The sequence below is a fragment of the Microchirus variegatus genome (genome assembly GCF_963457635.1).
Source record: "Microchirus variegatus genome assembly, chromosome: 10".
NCBI lineage: Eukaryota > Metazoa > Chordata > Actinopteri > Pleuronectiformes > Soleidae > Microchirus > Microchirus variegatus.
The window spans coordinates 8,167,958-8,187,084 of record NC_139811.1 but is presented as its reverse complement, the minus strand read 5'-3'; the positions used below and the strand labels follow the sequence as shown (position 1 = coordinate 8,187,084).

The 19,127-nt window shown below is 39.2% G+C and overlaps 1 protein-coding gene across 2 annotated transcripts in view; it reads right to left on the bottom strand.

The window, feature by feature from the left end:
• Positions 1-5,136: 5,136 nt before the first annotated feature.
• grb2b (growth factor receptor-bound protein 2b) overlaps positions 5,137-19,127 on the bottom strand; it is a 28,747-nt gene continuing 14,756 nt past the window's right edge. For both annotated transcript variants that reach the window (XM_083897050.1, XM_083897049.1), the window contains exons 3-6: positions 13,707-13,804; positions 10,153-10,275; positions 8,808-8,976; positions 5,137-7,234 (exon numbers count right to left, since the gene is read on the bottom strand). In XM_083897050.1, the coding sequence (XP_083753176.1) occupies positions 7,049-7,234; positions 8,808-8,976; positions 10,153-10,275; positions 13,707-13,804 (576 nt within the window). In that variant the 3' untranslated portion in view covers positions 5,137-7,048. The remainder of the gene's footprint in view (positions 7,235-8,807; positions 8,977-10,152; positions 10,276-13,706; positions 13,805-19,127) is intronic.

The window sequence follows — 19,127 nt, the reverse complement described above, 5'->3', positions numbered from 1 at the left end:
CTTTCTTTATTATTATTTTATATTTTCTATTCATATTATGTTCATATTTATTTTATGAATTATTTTTATAGTTCGTGAGCACCAACATATAAAGGCAGAAAGCGTTCTTTAAACACTCTTTACTCCCAACTTTTTGAATATTAATCTCTCTCATATTTATTACATATATTTTATATTTTGTATTGTACCTATCTCTTTCTATGTTCAGTTTCAATGGGATTTATTAATATGGGAAACATACATTTCCATTTCCAAAACAAGTGTAAAAATGAAAACAAGATAAATATATATATATACACACAGATATGCATATATACATGTATGATTATTGTACAGGATAATTGCACTTAAACTCTGAAACACACATAGTGTGCATACAAAATTTAATATAATTGCACTACCTATCTAATGGAATACAATGATGATAGAGCATGACATTTTGAATAAACTGAAGGCTAGGCTTCATAGATTTGCAGGAAATAAGTGAAATAATGTTTACTGAACAATTGCTAGTGTCCTAAATTCCTAACAAAGTCCTAACAAAGTGTATATGTTGAAAAAAACGGTGAAATGTGCCTTTATTGCATTTTCACCAACAGAATAATGGTTTCACAAATCAGAGTGTGTGTTTTTATGAATCTTCAGGGTCTGTAGAGGATAATCTAGTCCCCATTGCAAGAGTCTGGGTACAGTGGTTTTTGGTCTAGGTTAAAACAAAAACGGTGAAATCTCCCCCTTTAGGATTTTCACAAATAAAATAAAAGTTTCACAAATACAACAGTGGGTGTCATGCAAGGTTAATGTCTTACCTAAAATGTCTAAAATGTTTTCACATCAACAAATGTCACAAAAAAACCAGACAATCGTGTAAACAGTTGCTCTGTGCATCAAGTTCATTTCCCCTTAACTTTCCCCTTAAGTGACGAATCGGAGGCTAACTTCAGCGTCGTGTTCGCAACATATCAAAATACAGTAGATTTGCAACTCTGAAAATACAAACCACTACAAAAACCCACTCTTTTGGTGTAACATCAACACAGCCATCCTTTAGGTAGAATATTTTAGGTGCATATCCTGGCAGGAGTGTTGTTGTAATTGAATTTACAATTATTAATCACTTAATAGAGGTCAAAGGTCAAATTTGCTCAGCCGTGATAGTGACGTGTACAGCAGTTGTCGTGGCCGAGTGGTTAAGGCGATGGACTAGAAATCCATTGGGGTCTCCCCGCGCAGGTTCGAATCCTGCCGACAACGAACATTTAGTTTATTGTTGATATCACAATAACATTTTTTTAGTACATTTCATAAACCGTGATGTTACACACGCACACAGACGGTTTTACAGCGACTCCGTAAGCAAACACAAATACAAAGGCAGCGAGGGTGTCACTACAGTGCATTAAAAATAATAAGAGAGCGCCCCCCAGTGTTCAGATAAATAAATGGGACTGCAGGGATTTGTAACATGCAGCAGCACAGAATTAATCAATAATAATAATAGTAATAATAATTATATGTAAGCATATGCGTACAGAACATTTCAGAAAGAAAAAAACAAATGTTAATGGCAGAAAAGAATGGACTGCAGACATCAGCCAGCAGGTGGCAGTATTCAACCAAAAATGATTGTTTTCAGTTCACAAGTCAGCCATGAATCATAGATTTGGACTGATGTTTTCACTGTTAGCTGTTCACTCATGTCAGACAGTTAACTGTGGTCACGGTCTGCTCCCACACTTTACTGAGACTTAAATGTCAGGTATTTGGCAGCAGCAGCAGCATCAGTGACAGTGACTGTTGGGCTCATGTACGTAAGACGCATGTACTAGCACTAGGGGGCCTTAGAGAGACTTTAAACTGCCTGATTATAATTGTTGTAATAGTACATGATGGATAAGACATTTAGGCCCCCTCTGTTGTATCATCTGCAGTAAACTTGTGTCTTCGTATGTTGGACAAATCTTTCAGGCAATTCTTATTAGTGATCCGATTACACTGTGAAATACTGCCGGTTACTCTTTTCATTCCCAGGGTTATTTGTTCCTTTCTGTTCCTCATGCCCTGCACAAAATAAATAAAAGGGTTTTTGTCCATTCTGCACATATACATCAGCACATTGATTGGGAAATGACAGTATTTGAGAGTATTTGAGGCTGATTCCATCACATGCACTTCTAATTTTATATCACACCCAGCTGAAGCGACACAGCGATATATCAGACACCTGCACCATGCCGAGGCAGATTGTTTCAATGGGCTCATGACTCCATATATTACACACACTGACACACAGGTGAGATCATTAAAGGTGTGTGGACGTGAGAAGACACAGCATCCAGCTTTGAGGCCCTCCGGGTCTGGAGTCTGGATCTCTGAGCGAGGAACGGTTCTGAAATGATAGAAAGGAAACGGCAACTCAATTACTACTTTGTACTCGTCACATCAATTTTCAGTCATTTTTTTTGGACTCTTTCGTACACTACAATAAACGGCAAACAGCAAAATCATAATATATGATCTATCTATCCGTGTGTCCGTCTATGATGCTGGGGGTACAAACAGGTCATCAGTTCACACACCAACAATAATCTTCTCATCTCTGCACAAAATGTCCTCCTCACTTGTAAATCCACCAATCATCTTAAAATGTCCAAACAGAGTAGGGTGCAGGGCTGCCGGCTTTCACTGCTGATGTCCACTTCTATGGCAGCACCATATGGCAAACAGCCCGGCTAAGCTTAAGAGGGCAGAAAACCCCTGGAGCAGAATTTGTGCTTTGGCTTTATACTTTAGAAAAGCCTCCACACATATGAGCGACTTATGATTGCACATAGTTTTAGACTTTAAAGTAGAGCCTGTGCCGTGCGGCGGTGGACAAGAGGCTGCAGTGCAAATGTGGCAGTGAGCTACAATGACTGCTGCATGTCACCAAGGATGAATAGAAGCACTGGAGCAGAGGGAATGTTCTCAGAAGAGGAACACAGTCCTGTCCAGAGAGAGGATGCAACGCTGCTGTCACAAAGGCAACTTCACTGAGAGGCAACTAAAGGCTGAGAGGAGAGTGAAAATATGGGGCAGACGGCGCAGCAGACCGCGGCTAACGCGACGTTAAAGATCTCACTGCACTGCAGGCTGAGTGCAGCCAGCGACGCAGCAGCTGCACATACGCCTCTTCAATAAATCTTCATCCGTCATCACTTTTCTCTGCGCTGACACATGCTTATCATCTGAGAGGGAGATGCTCGCGATTGTGTTTGAGAATGATGCTCGCGATTGTGTTTGAGAATGAAATATGACCTGGTTCTGTATGTGAGACATGTATTAGATTAACCCTTAGATGCTCCTTCAAAGAAGTTACATTAAAACACCTAGAGAACCAAAATACGTTCATAAATAATGAAGCTATAATCATTTTTTTTAAATTGTTTAAATCAGTCCTTTCCATATAAAATATTAACATTTGATTTTGTCACATTTTGTCACGATGCACCTTAATATTATGGAATAATTTTTAATATACTTAATGCAAACTGCACATGACGTGTAGGTACAGTGGTTTTGGATCAGGACCTGGTCCAAAGTGTTATATATGTCGAAAAAATGGTGAAATGTGCCTTTATTGCATTTTCACAAATAGAATAAAGGTTTCACAAATCAGAGACTGTGTTTTTATGAATCTTCAGAGTCTGTAGATTAATCCAGTTCAGATTTGAGATAAAGTGGTTTTTGATCCAGACCTGGTCTGATGAGGTTTAAGTAATAGGTATAAAACAAAAACGGTGACATCTCACCTTTAACATTTTCACAAATATAATAAAAGTTTCACAAATACAACAGTGGGTGTCTTATCTAAAATGTCTAAAATGTGTTCACATTAACAAGTGTCATAAAAACAGACAATCACTTAATTTCCCCTTAAGTGCCCAATCTAAGGCTAACTTCAGCGTCGTTTATGTAAATCACCTTTAACGAAAATCACTGACCTCATTTCCACTTCTCTTGTGTGGAGAGGAAGTCCCTCTCCGGCAGATGTTGCTATGTTTTGTGACATGTAGATTGAAAAAAAAAAAAATACTAATCTGTGGTTTTGGTGAAAATGAGGCTCATCTGTCACTCACAATAGACGAATGATTCATCCCGAGTCTGCGGGCAGATTATCATACTGCACTGAAGTGTGAGTGAACATTCTGTACCCTGAATGAAAGTCACAAAAGGGAAGAAAGCAATAACATCAAAGCCTTTTACAAAAATAAAAAGACAAGCTATACACGTTTTCTTTACTTTAACTTGAGTACAGACTAGTACTGCTAATTGTACTTCAGTACATTTTTTAAAAACCAAAATAGTGGTACTTATACGAGAGTAGAATATTTCAACACTCTTTCCACTTGTGGTTACGACAGTTTTACATCATTAATTTGTGTTTGTAAAGGTTATCACAGCAGTCAAGTGTCAAAGTTAGCTTTTTTTTGGTCGAGAGCTAGCAAAGATCTAGACAACTCTAACGTCTGTTGGTGCTAACGCCAAGTTAGCTTAGCACAAACGGACAAAAAAGAGCAAGCCCGTCCTTGTCCACAAAGAGACATGTTCGAATTCACCGACGGTAACATTTTGCAATCACATTTCAGTTTCAGTGCAAATGATGTTATTTGAAAACCGCTAATTGAGGTTTTAAGGGGAGTACGTGCCAAAGCAAGGCGTTAGCTTAGCACATAACTTAGAACTGAGGACCAATTGCTAACTTGGCCCTGAACTAAGCAACAGTAAAAGCTCTCACTAATTATCACATTTTATATACATACACCAACTATTATTCATACACTAATAGTTAACATGTCATGAAATAAAGAGGTTAGGACAATCTTACCTTGTGCTACGAGTGTTTTTTTGTGTTATTTTTGTCAAACTGCCACGATTATGCGCACAGTAAATACGTTAGTGCAGCTCCCTCTTGTGGAGAATCTGCACAGGTGATGCTACTGAAAAAATATAAACCACAAAAATATATTCTCCTTTTTTAATAATTGCATTTTATTAATTGAAAACAAAAAACAAAACAAAACAAAAACAAATGCAAAAAAAAAAAAATAGAAGAGCAAAACAAAACCGTATCATTAGGTAAGACAAGGCGAGAGACATTTAAATAAGAAGAGTTCCACGTTGGTGAGGACAAAGGTGAAGGCGGGTAGATGTAAAGAGGGAAGGAGTAAGGAGGAGGAGGAGTGGAGTCATTGCTGGATGGGACAGGTTGGATTATGTACACTGTTTCTCACTGCAGGACTGGCAGACCCCGTTAAGGGAGGGGGCTCAAAGTAGCAGGTTGGAGACACTGAAATACCAGAGAGAAAGGCACTATCCAGAGAGAACGACAAAACACAAACACAGTAAACAAACACACACACACAACTGGATCAGAAACAAAAAAGTGCTTGACCACACGCCACAATGGACAACAAAACAAAAAAAGGACGAAGGAAAATAAAATAAAATAAAATCTTTTACATCACTGAAGCTGATCTCTCAACTTGAAGCATAAAAGACGCTCTCTCAGATTTCTGGACTGTTGTGCCAGCTGCAGATCTGCACTGGTGATTATTACACACTGTGATTATCCAGACTCCGCCTCCGTACTACGTGCAGGTGTAGCGGGGAGGAGAACGTCTGCGTATGCATGCATGTAATGACTGTTTGAATATGCATGTTAACTACCTGTACATGTCCTCATACAACTGTCTGCCTTTTTTTTTTGTGTGTGAATATTGACGACGTTACTAACTCGGCGTGTCTTTTCCTAAAAATCCCTTGCGTGGTTTGTGTAGTTCAGTTCTCTGACCTTGCTTCCCTCATTGTAATGTCTATGGCCTCGGTCAGCTACATTCACTGCCCAAGTAAAATCGCTGCAATAAATACATAGGCTTTGAAAAGGTGTCCGACCTTTTACGAGGGGCTTTGTAATACGACAGCTCTTGCAGCATTTGTGGCTCTACTTGCTGGTCAATGTTCGCTTCCTGACAAGAAAGTGTTTCCTCTCCGGTTTCTTCTCATTTCTTCTCATTATACACAAGTGAAACCTTTTTATGACTCTTGAATAGCATGCTGTTTTAATCCGAGAGCCCTCAGATAGATTCAGAAAAACAAAAAAAACAAAACAAAAAAGAAACTTTGACTGACAATTCAGCACATTCTAGAGCTACTAGGTCTTATCTTAACCAGACTAACATAAGGATTGAACATAATTTACAAATGGAGGAGAAAAAAAAAACAATTTGATGAGAGGTAAAACAGACAAACACATACAAATATATAATATATATTCTTAAAAAATGGATTCTCTCTATAGTTGATTTATTTATACAGCCAGTGGCTGATGTACAATGCTCACATGCCAATGAACTGAAACATGGAAACTTGCTGTACTTGTAGATGGCATCTTTTCTTTCCTCTCTTCTTCTTCTTCTTTGTACATTTTTTTTTTTAAAACCATTTCTTCTTTTTTATATTTTTTAATGTCATTTTTCTTTAAAACAGAGTTAGGATTTCATCGGTAGGCATTTTCATTTAGGGAGATTAAAAACAACATGCGGCAAAAGAAGGGGGAAAAATAAACAAAGAAAGGCAGAATGTTAGGAAGTTTAGGAGAAGACAGAAGCAGCTGCGGTGGAATCATTTATCTTGATGGTTGGAGCGCACTACGCGTTAGTTTCTCTGCATTCTGATTTCCCTCAAAGACAGTCAAATCGTCACCGTGGCGATCACTGGGGTGGTGAACATTCTTAGCACAAGTTAAAGTTGATTGTGCTCAGCTGCCACCCACACAGAGACGCCTACAACAGCACCTACCCTGTCTCATCTCGCTTTCAGTTGTTTGCGTTTCTTCCTGTCTGCTCCCGTTACTGTGGAATGGCCAAGAGTGTTGTGGTGGGTGGGTGGATGGGGGGGCGGGGCTTAAGAGGGTCAGGTGGGGGCTGATGATGATGAAGATGGTGGTGGTGGTGGTGATGGTTGCCGTGTTGTGGTTGTTGTTCCTGATTACATGGTTCTGACTGTTTTACATGTTCCGATTGACAGGGGTGACGTAGTTACGGGGGAACATGCCCGTTTGGCCGTGGCAGCCTCCTTTCCACCAGTTCGGGTCGGAGTTGTCCAGGACCTGGATGAAGTCGCCGCGTCGGAAACCCAGCTCTCCCTCCTCCTGGGGGTCGAAGTCGAAGAGCGCCTGCACATATGTGGGATGCTGCGCGCACAACAGGAAGAGAAGGAAGGTCAGGTTGATGAAAACAAACAAACACAGCAACAACTCTAACACATTAACGGATGATTTCTTACCACCTCAGAAAATGACGCTGCAAGAAGTTGACATAATTGAAACTTAATTGAACTTGATGAGAAGGGTCTGTTTGAATGACCGAAGATGGAGGCAGGACTATATACCTGTGATCATGAGGTGTCTACATAATGTATCGTCTATGGAAAAAAAGCACAATTTAAGTTAAAAACTAAAAATAACACTTTGTCTATGTCCTGGATCACAGTTCCAAGATCATTTGAGGGAAGAGATTAGTAATTTAAACTGTTTTTGTATCAAGATGGACATTTTTTTAGTTGAAGAAGAGCTCCGATTATGCTCAACGCTCACATTGCCTTGCGCGAAATTCACCCCTGGCTCAAGAACTGATTTTTTTGACGATTATTTTTGACTAATTCGATGCGACTTTCAAATAGTGTATTTGCATATTAGTAAAACAACATAAATGGTCATTTGTAACTGCAGTGCACTAGAGGAAGTGCTGGGGGCAGTATCACGTCATGAAGTAGAACAATATGAATGGCTAATAAGGAGAGGCAAGAAATGACTGAAAAAATTGTCAGGATTTGAAAACATAGACACCATTTTTTAATGCTAGAGCAGTGAACATGGATGAGTGACTTGAAGCAAACATGCTTTCACATTTTTCCTCAGTGGCTGAAGCTGACAAAAAAAATAAAACCTGCAGCATACTTCATTTCCCAGAATTCCTCATCTACTGTAAGTGCCCATAGTGCAATCTCCATAAAAAGGACAGGCTTGGGCCCTTACACTCCACCACCTAAAGCTAGATAGTGATTGTGTTTACTGGAGCATGTGAATAATTCAGTTCAGTTAAATGTTTTCACTGACGTTAGGCCAAACATGAAACTATGATACACAGTCTTGAAATTGTTATAACGAATACAGCTTTCTATTATGGTAGTACAATGAAGCAGAAAAAGTAATCAACAGATTATAAGAAAAGAATCATTATTTAACTTAAATTTGTCGTGAAATAATCTGTAATAAACAAACCAGTTGTTCGATAAATCCCAAAATTTGTCTTTAGATTAGTTCAATAATTGTAAAATAGTCAACAGCGGTGTGTAGATACTGTTGTGGGGGGTGTTTGAGTGTGTGCTTATAGTTGAAAAATCAATAATTTGTGGCAGCATTTGTACAATATATTCAGTATAAAATGAGACAAATGGCCAGAAACCATAGTGCACTTAATCTGTCTGCTTTTCTACAAACGGCACGATGCATTTGTGTGGTGTGATTGTATTGTGGTACGGCTGTCAAGCATCATTGCTTTCTGTTTCTGTGGCAATAAGAACTTCACTTCCCCACAAATGGGGTTTAGACCGGAGATGGAGGGAAAACAAGATTGTGTTCATCTCTACACACTAAAGTTAACCCTTCTATATCTAGTATATGTATATATATATATATATGTGTATGTGTGTCCTGATCGTGTGTGTGTGTGTGATGAAGGTGAGAAGGTGATGTCAGTTCTTACCTGGTGGACCTGCTCTATTTCTCTCAGAAAGATCTGCTGATTGCGAGAGACCGAGGAGGTGCGGTGGTATTCCACCAGCTCGTTGAGGGAGTTAAACTTCACCACCCATAGGAAATACTTTCCAGCGCCATCACGAAGAACCTTGAAGTGCTGGACGTCATTTCCGAACCTGCAGAAGGACATGGAGAGGAAACTGTAAGGGGTGGTGTATTTACAGCAGTATTTAAAAAAAAAAAAAACGCTATTTCTGACAGAAGGCAGTGCACAGTGTCACAGTCACACATGAACTGCTTTTATCAAATATGTGTAAAAGTTAGTCAAATGACTCAGTTGTGCCAGTAACACGACGACTCACAAGCAGGGTTAATTTTGTCAGCAAATTTTGTGTTAGTTTTAGTTATAGTCTTATGACAAAAATACCACTAAGTATTAGTCATAGTCATCTGAGATGTTTTAGTCATTTGTGTGAATATTTAAATGTTTCTCCATCATCCCATCTATTAATATGTTATTATTACGGTTTGAATTTACGGTTTAGATATGAAACATTTTTATTTGTGTTAAATAATTCAAATAAAATGTTTCTTAATTACATTACACTTGGAGTTTAGCATCTTCACCACAACAGCTGAGCGTTAGTGTGCCTCCAAATGCTGCTTCAGGTTTGTTGTGCTTTTTTCCTCTGAGTTTGTCATGCTTTACAAAGACTTTTGCCTTCTGAAAAAATCGTACGTATTATTTGACCAAATGTGTCACTCCTGTTTCTTCCCAACACTGTCATTTCTGTCTCAACCTAACCTCCATACGTCACAAAGAGATTAGTCCGATTGAATCGCTTCTTATTATTCCTCTCTCTTGATTGGTTCTCTCCTCAGTTTGTCTAGTTTTTACACATTGATGTAAGTGTCAGTAGATTTCGTCATAGTTTTTGTCACATCTAATTCATTTTTACGCACTCAACGTCTCGCTTTCGTCTGTGAAAAAGGGTAATTGACGTACTTTTACATCATAGTTTTTTCCTCGACGAAATCGACACTGCTCACAAGAGTAACCGGGAAGGGCCCGACAATAATTACGATCCGTTTCTTAACAACAACATCGTCACATGAAACCTGCTGCAAACTGTAAGTCAGAATGCACAAATAAGAGGAAATGAAACAAGTGAGTGTTGCAGCAGCACAGAGACTTCCCAAAAACAAGGAAGTGGTTGTGCTTATGACTCAGTCACACCAAGTATGGGAACATATTAAGCAGATCAGACGTGAGGAAACCGTCCACCGTTGTGTGAAGTGCGACGTGAACTGAACGTATAGATAAATGAAGTGTGGTACATGGAGCCGCTTACTTCACAGAGAGGGAGAAATCTCCCGGTGCACTCTCGCTCTCTCTGATGAGGAAGGCCCCATCGTGCCGCTGTTTGTTTAGCATCTCCTCTGCTTTGGCCCGAGGAATCTTCCCAAAGAACCACCTAGAGGACGAACACAACAAGTACACGTGTGTGAGAGAGAACATCAGAAATTCAGAATCTATAGTAATGTAAGAAGTAAGACATAGACTTCATTTAGTCGAAATTATCCCAATTTACCACAATCAGCAATATGTATTCGTCACATTACTGAAACATGAAATATGAGCTGATCTTTCGAGTCTACAGCATCAACATCACAATTAAAAGGTACATAAATAAGTAAAATAGACTATCAAATAGTAACAGAAGTAGAATGGAGAGAAAACGGTAATGGAGGATGATGATGGAAGGCAAATAAATTGCACAAGATGGGGGCTAGCCAATCGACTGTGGCTCTAATTATATTACAGCCAACACCACATCCACATACACTCACAGATATGAGCAGCTATATCAAATGAAAGTCTGTGGGTGTAAGTGTAAACATCACACCACTGTTTCCTGGCACTGAACTTAATACTTAATGAGGTAAATATGCACAGGAGGAAAGTCCAGCTTTTATGGTGGACTTTAGGATCATGTATACACCAGAGAGTCAGGAAAAAAGTTACGTGCTTAGGACAGTCCCGTGAAGCTGCACTGCCCTCCATATACAAGGAAGCAGAAAATGTCGTTATCTATTAATAGTGGCAAAATATATTCTTCTTTTTATACTTCTACTAATGTGATGTGTGTGACAGTCGGAGAAGGAGACAAATGGAGGGCAAAACCAGTGAAAGCTCTTTACTTGTGTCAATAATTAAAAATAAAAAAGGTACAGTTAGCCAAAAGATGACATCTTGGCTCCTTTACACATTTATAAAAGGGATAATCAATAATAAAAGGGCACATTCTTAATCTGTTTTGTATCCGTCTGGCAACATAGCAAACATGCACACAGAGTCTGTTTCACCCAGCGAGGAAACAACAGAGCCATCACACACATGCACGCACCCAGGTGGAACACTCAGAATGTTCATACTGTTGTATCACTCTCATTCAACGGTCACACAGACACAGTTGCTGTTGGTTCAGAGGAAAGTTTCTGTGTACAAACAGAGAGGACTTGGGGCAGAGGCTGTACTGTGTCCTTGTGTCCTGCTGCACAGCACAGCTGTGTGTCTGTGTGCTGGGTTGTATGGGTGCCTGGTGCTTTTGGGCAGCACTTAATTGTGACCACAATGGGTGAATAAGGCACTCGTAGAGTAGTGTTCGAGATATTTCTCCTGCACCATCACAACTACATACTGAAAAGTGGGCTGACAACAGGATAATGTCTTCAAAACCAGCAAATAGAGCTTTCTGAGATGTATGTGGCCTTGGTGGGAATATGACCTGTATGCTATTTGATTGTAAAACGGGTAATTCAACAGGAAGTCTTATGAAAAGCAGATGCTTTGCATTAAAAGTCCTGCTCAACAGTTCTTGTTTTATCAATTCAAAACTGTATTTTTTTTGTATACTTAGAAGCAGTTGCTAGGTTAAGTGTTATTTTACAGCCTTCTACAAGGTATGCATGTGTGTTTCAAAACCTGGAGAGTTAATATACAATACAACAACCAAGCACATGTGTCTAAGGTAGGTAGCTGGGGTGAGAGTCTCTCCTGAATGAATCATTCAATACTGAGACAGGATTCATGGAAGACATTTTTCATGTAACCATTTAATGCAAGAAAATTCTGCTTCTGGAGATACTCATTTATAATTACACATTAAAATAATCAAAATATATCAATGCTTATTGATGTCTTTAAGACAAAATGTCTTTCATGAGAGAGTTTCAAGAGAGCAGCTTCATTAAACTGATTCTTAACATTAAAAGATCGGTATTAGGTAGGTTCACTCATAGAGTGTTCAAGTAAATACACTGGTTTATCTATTTTTTATCTCTTACTTAAAAAACAATTTGTATCAGGTAATTGTTACACCTGTAAAGAAAGTCCTTTATCTCATGGAGACATTTCAACTCCTGCCCTGCCCTCTGTCACGGGTGCAATGAGTGAGGCAGGAAAATGAATCCCATCTTATCCTTAATGAGAAAGTGGTATTAAAGAAACAATCAATTTAACTGGTGATTTTCACCTTCTGTGTGAGACAGGCAAGTGATGAAAGCAAACACACCGAGTCTGATGAGAGCCACGTGGTTGAGTGTATCAAAGTGTAAGCAATATTCTTCTACATGTACATTCATCTAAAGACAACACTGCACTCGGTGTGCATGTGCTGAAAAGGATGTATAAAAGCTGTTACACTCCAGAGAACCTATGGGAGTTCCATGAAGCCGAGCTGAATGAATATCGATTCCACATAACCACAATGAAGACTATAAACACTTGAGTGTTATTGCCACATTAGTACAAAGGACATGGAAAAAAAACAAAAACAAAACCACCACAACAGCAGTCGAAAATCTAAAAAAAGGCAGAGTCGAATAACCCCCCCTTAAAAAACACATCTGATAGATCCACTACAATGATGCAGTCAGGGTCAATATTCAATTAAGAGCAGGAGGCCTCGAGCACATTAATAGAGAGAGCTAATGTGGCACTGAGCACAGGTCCAGAGGTAATGTTCTCTAAGGGTTCTGCAAGGCGTCGTCTAAAGTGGTTTGATACACACAAACACACACACACACACACAAACACAAGGTACTGCATACAGTCAAATGTAATTGTGAATGGTACAGTGGTAGAAAGGTGGTTTAGCTTAAGCTGAGAAATTGATTTTTTTTAGAGCAGAAAGTTAATGTGGGCACTTCTTATTGTTTTCAGTCATACTCCAATCTGTTTGCAGCCGTCTCACTTTACTAGCGCAGTATTACTGTTGCCTCCAGAGCGTTGCATGGAGCCCTCTAAGTGTTAAAAATATAATTTTTCAGATACAGTACAATACTGTTATGGTGTTGATATTCTGTAGTGCAGCATCCTTCTGCATAAGCTAGTGAAAGTGAAATCATATTTCAGGGCAGTAGTGAGAGACTGATGTTGGAAAGACACATGGTTCACAAAGTAGAAAATGTTAAGACGCAATTTCTGTTTGTCGAGAAGTTAATTCTGGGCATCCCAGTTAAAATAACAAACGTTGCATGTCATCGGTCACTAAATAAACTTGACGCTGTAATTTAAGACTGATTACGTAAGCGAGACGGGTTCTTCTGGAAACCTTCAAACTCACACATGACCAATTTGTCCTTTCCATTTCTGAGCAATGAAGGATCCAACAGCTTCTGTGATCAGTCTATCCCAGGATTCATTGAGTACACATGACAAAGTCAACAAGGCCTTCAGTGGAAAAACAATCCCTTTGCCTGTAGATATCTTTTTGTTTCGCTTCATTATGGAAAATTGTTAATATAAGGCAGAACAACATCTTGCAAAGAAGTCCGCTTTCACTCCTGCACTTGCACAAATACTGTATCTAAAAATGTAGGAACATGTATTCACAATACTTACGGATGGGGTTTCATCTCTATGTAATTCTTGGGAATGAAGCCGTCTTTTCCATTATGCTCTGCCTTGTACCAGTTCTGATCACACTCTTCATTTAATACCTGGTGTTGACAAAAAAAAAAAGAAAAAAGAAGAGAGAATTAGTTCAGGGTAGTGCCACAAACAAGTATCAACAATGGAATGCAACCACAGTGCTAAATTTAGCTTCATAACAAATGATTTCCTGTCACCTTAGAGGGTGCATGTGCAGCATGCTTAGAGAATGCCTGAGTAAGTGTTTTTCAGCTTCAAGTATTGGAGCATAGGATACAAATAAAATCATAATAAATACAGCTTTAAATATATATTTTTAAAGAGCCTACTTGTTAAATGTGTCTTTGCAGCCACATGTCTCCAAGTCAATATGAACAGGATAGGCCACTTACTGTTTATGGAACTCAAGAAAAATATCCTTGAAGCTACATCAGCTGATTTACCATTACAAATTAAGCCTACATTGTTGTTCCCATAAATGTACAAAATGTAATTTTCCTTTCAAAGACATGTCATGTTACTTAAGCTGTGTTTACATAATTGTAATCTATTTAAACTCTTGAATATTAAATTCTACTAAAAAAGACTTGGGACATGTCAGTGCATACATGTGCAACAGTATCTCGCCAATTAAATGAAAAAGCCAAAGTCCATTTGATAATTTATAGCTTTACTACAGAACAGTATCTTGCAAAACCTGAAAGGTTGGGGGAGAAACTATGTTTTTGGCCGAGGCTGACATGCAGTCCTTCACGCAGCATCACTGGAGTTTTCTTCCAATGAAAAGCAGCACATGTACAAACACAAATCATCTGGAGAATGCCAGCTGTCTCTGACCTCCCCCCAGCTGCTAACCCTGCACAACCGGCATAACTGAATGAGGGAGTGGCCTTGGACCAGAGATTTAGCTATTGTTGGGGGTGGGTTTGTCTATATATGTCCAGTGTGTGCCTAAGTAACGCAGAGGACTTGCAGATATTGGGGTAAACTGTCTTAAGCAGAGAGATGGGAAGAGCCAGATAGGCTTAGTGTGTTTACACTAGTTTTTGTGGTGCTGTGTGAACCAAGATTTAAACAAAGGGCCTTGGCCTTTGGGATGTATGTTGACACGCCAAACCAAACCAACCTTTAAGAAATAAAATTTTTAAAGGCAGGCTGTAACATCACTGTGTGGCCCGGTGGCCAGCGGACTGCTAACATGCTGCTCACTGATTGTGTTTGCACCAGCCTTATTAGCTCACTGTCTTCTCGTGTCATCATACAACAGGTCAGAGGATCAAAACCATTCAAATGAATCATTCTGCGACCACAAGTGACGGTATTATATATTTTACTAAAGTGGTGCAAGTGAGAAAAAGTCTGAGGATAGCCAAAGTCAAACTTTGAATGCCTGTAAAGAGCTTTAAGCCCAATTTATACTTCTGCGTAAAGTGCTCTGCGTAGGTTACGCAGAGTCCTCTGCGTCGACGCAGAACCTGTTGTAGAGCCTCTGCGTCGTCTCCGGCTGCACGGAATATTTTTTAATTGTCCGTCACTCCGTCAAGGGACAACGGAGACGGCAAGAGCTGCGATTGGTCCTCAGGACAGGCGAAGCGAAGCTGCTCTGTGCCGGCACTCAGTGCGCACCGGGCGTCCTGACAGAGGCGGAGCTGGGCACCGCCGACTTCGTCGCTGCCGAACTATATAATACGTCATATCTTAACACACACAGCACATGTTTAGACTCTAAATGGCCAATTTCTCGCCTCAAATTATCTTAAAACTGCGTTCCGGCCACTGTTTCAACAACGGCCACTGTTTCTCCCTCGGACGCCATTGCTCACTGTAGCCAAAAGCACAACAACCTTGCGCAGCGACCCCTACTGATCGGGCGGGAAATTGCATCGCCTATCCGTCACCACGACGCAGAAGTATAAAGGCTCGAGTGGTCTACGTGGTGACGCAGACGGATAACGCATTACGCAGTCGGAGAAGTATAATGTGGCCTTTACACGAGGGCTGCAAATAACGATTATTTTCATAATCGATTAACACAGTTTCAATGATTTCTTTCTTGTATGGAGCCGTTAAATCAAAACCGTGAAAACCGTGTGATGACCGTGGAGCTTTGCATATGAGGGTCTTTACTAGCGTTACTAGAACTATGAATAGCAGGTGACCAGCACCTCTATTCCTCCTAACAACATAAACACACTCTCCTTGTATTGTCTTACTTTGTTTGACTCCAATTGCCGTCAATGCTGACTCACAGGAAAGCTAATTTTGAGACGCTAAAACAACGCCCTGGGCTCACAGTCATGAGCAACATGTGACGTGCAAGTGACTAAATTGAGTGAAACGGATTCAAGGAATCAGAGTCACAACACCGCGTGCCTGCCCTGGGGGTGCTTCAGTGTTAGGAAAAGGTGGTCCACAAACTGTTTATGTGCAAATGCAGGAGCCATATTTCTTCAAATACACACACACACAATGTCGGAATACAATATGTGCTCTTGTAGTTGGAAACAACCCAGGCTCAAACTCACTGGCAAACATCCACTCCAAACCCACCATAGCTTCAGCAGTGCTTTTAAGTAAAATAAATATTCATAGTTCTTATAGCTGATTCACAAGGTGTCGTTACGATTAATTTTTTGGTTCAATTCAATATCAATTAATTTAGAGATATTTCAGTTTTCTACTTTGAAAACTGACAGTATTACTACGCCATATCATAAGATTATTATACGATATGATAATCTCACACTGGACCTTTAACACCTGGACCAATGCGGCAGACCACATAATGTGACACCAGCCTACATGAACTCCTGTAAGCTTAAATAATTGCCCTGTTGACAACCATAGTTAATAATAGAGCACAACTGGTGTTGCAATATACATACACCCCTGAGCTTATTTGAATTGTTAATATGTTTGTAAATTTTACAGGAGGTTCAAACATAAGCTACTGTTTGTACTGGAGCTATATACTGGAGTATATCCATCCATTTTTTACCACTTTATCCTCCACTTGAGGGTTGCGGGGGTTGTTGTGCATTGTACTGTATTTGCTGATATCATTTAAACCTATAACATTACATAGTAAAACCTTGCTGACATCTATATGAAATAAATCCTTATACTGATGTTTTCGGTCATGATGAATTAGTTGAACACAATAATACTGTACATAAAAACATTTACGCTAACAAAACTTGATAGTGTTCGTGCCAAAACAAGTTAGTTGTCTATAACCAGAATATCAATCATACAGGTTTTAAAGAACTTAATTATTCTTAGTTAGTTACAATAGGACACAAGAGGAACTTCCTATTTTGCACTCACTTCAGGTTTCCTCATGTTAACTAGTCCATGTGGACATATGAGCAACTAACTGACCAGTGAAAGGTCAGACCAATAGGAGGAAGAGATGCCACCATTTTATACTCCCATTTAAAAGAGAATGATTCACTGCCATTTTAATATTCAGGTGCAAAGACAGATAAGATGTTGGCCACATGTTATCACACAGAAATTTTAGTGTATAAACAAAGATACGCTATTTCTTCGCAGATTACTTGACATACTATCGCTGCTACGTATATAAAAGCAGTTACTAGGCAACCAGTGGAGACTCATGAAAGTTACGGTGCTAGGCAAACAGTTATCCAACATTTATTTGAACAAAGTGACAGTAAGCTAACCAGCTGCTGGCTGGAGCTTGACATTTACAGTGCAGAAATTGTTCCTCTCAGTCAACACCTGGGGCCGCATTAACCGAGAATTCTCCATCATTGGCAAATTTATTTCTACCAGGACGGAAAGATCCGAAGGCGCTCCATCATTTTTGACAGATTGAACATTGAGGGCGATCTACTGTAACTTCACATAATTCATACACACAACACCTTCACTAACCACTTACAGGCCACCAATACAATCAAATCAAATGACCCCGTCGCACCCAAATATAACATGAGCACCACCATTTCATTCTAAAGGCTCTACAAAATAAAATAAAATAAAACGGGGATGCATTTTTCGGCAGTGCTGGTGGTACAGCTGCCGAGATTCGCACCCCACATCTTATATAGCTATGAAGCTTGTTAGAGATGTGAAATTTAATCTCATATGCTAGAAGACATCCCTTTATAATATGAGAACCACCATTTTATCCCAAATAAAATACAAAAGGGGTGTATTTTTTGGCAGTGTTAATTTTATTATTATAATTTTTTTTTTAAATCAAATGTCACCAGAGGGGCTCTATAAAATGTTTCATTACCATTAAAATGGACGATGACGGAATCTTTACAACCCTGTTTGTCAAAGTGACGGACCACTAAAAAGTAAATAGCGTGACCGCTGGTCAACACATAAGTAAGGATTTGTTTTTACAAAAATGTTAAATAGTTGCTTCAACTCAAAATTAACATAATATAAATACACACATGCTTAAATTTACCCATCCTTCCCACATTTAACTATTATAGTATTTCAAATTGTTTAAAGTCAGTTTCTAGAACACTTTTGCTTAAGCCTGTATAACATTTTCAGACCTTTATTCTGAAATTATATAAGAAATTGAATGCTTTGAAAATGTATCCAATAAAGCCTATTGAAAATAGTCCATTTTCAGATGGACATTTGAACTTTTGCTTATGCAGTCATCTGGAGGCTCTCAGCCCATGAAGAAAAGCAGAAATAAAATATTTGCTTGTCTGGCAGCCTTTTTTTTTATCCACAAAGAGGAGACAACCACAGCATTGTGTGAGAACGAGCTCTGTCTCTTTGTTCCAAGCTGAGCCAGCATTGTGTTATAGCACTTCTGTGGATGACAGACATTCCCTCCCTCTCTCTCATTTTTTTTGTATTTTTAATCTGATTGAGCCACAATAGTTGTAAGAGTTTGTATTTGAGAGGCTAAGGTTCAGACTGGGGATTATCTCCTCCACAGCTGCCACAGCAGACTACCTCCTCCCCCTTTCTTTCGCTTTCAAATACTCACACTAAAATATTAGAGATGGCACTTCCACCCACAGATCCATGTGTGACAAACATGTGTAGGTGACACAAGTGCCAGATCCACTATTAGTAATTCAGTACATGTCTCTAAAACCAGCAGTATCTTTATCTTCTGTTTCATAATCATTAGTACTCTTCCAAAGCCCTCTTGTCGTGACACTAGAGCTGATTAAGCAGTTGTGGCGAAACCTATGAAACATAATAAGATTTCACTTCTTTTATCCTGCCATCAAATAAAAAGTCAACTCACATCCTATAATCACATTAAAGGATTTTTCTTTATTTAGAGGAACAGAAATTATGACTAGAAAAGTACAGAGGTACTTTCCACTTGATACCGATGGGTCAGTAAGAAGCTTCTGTAGGGATCATGAAATAATCCCA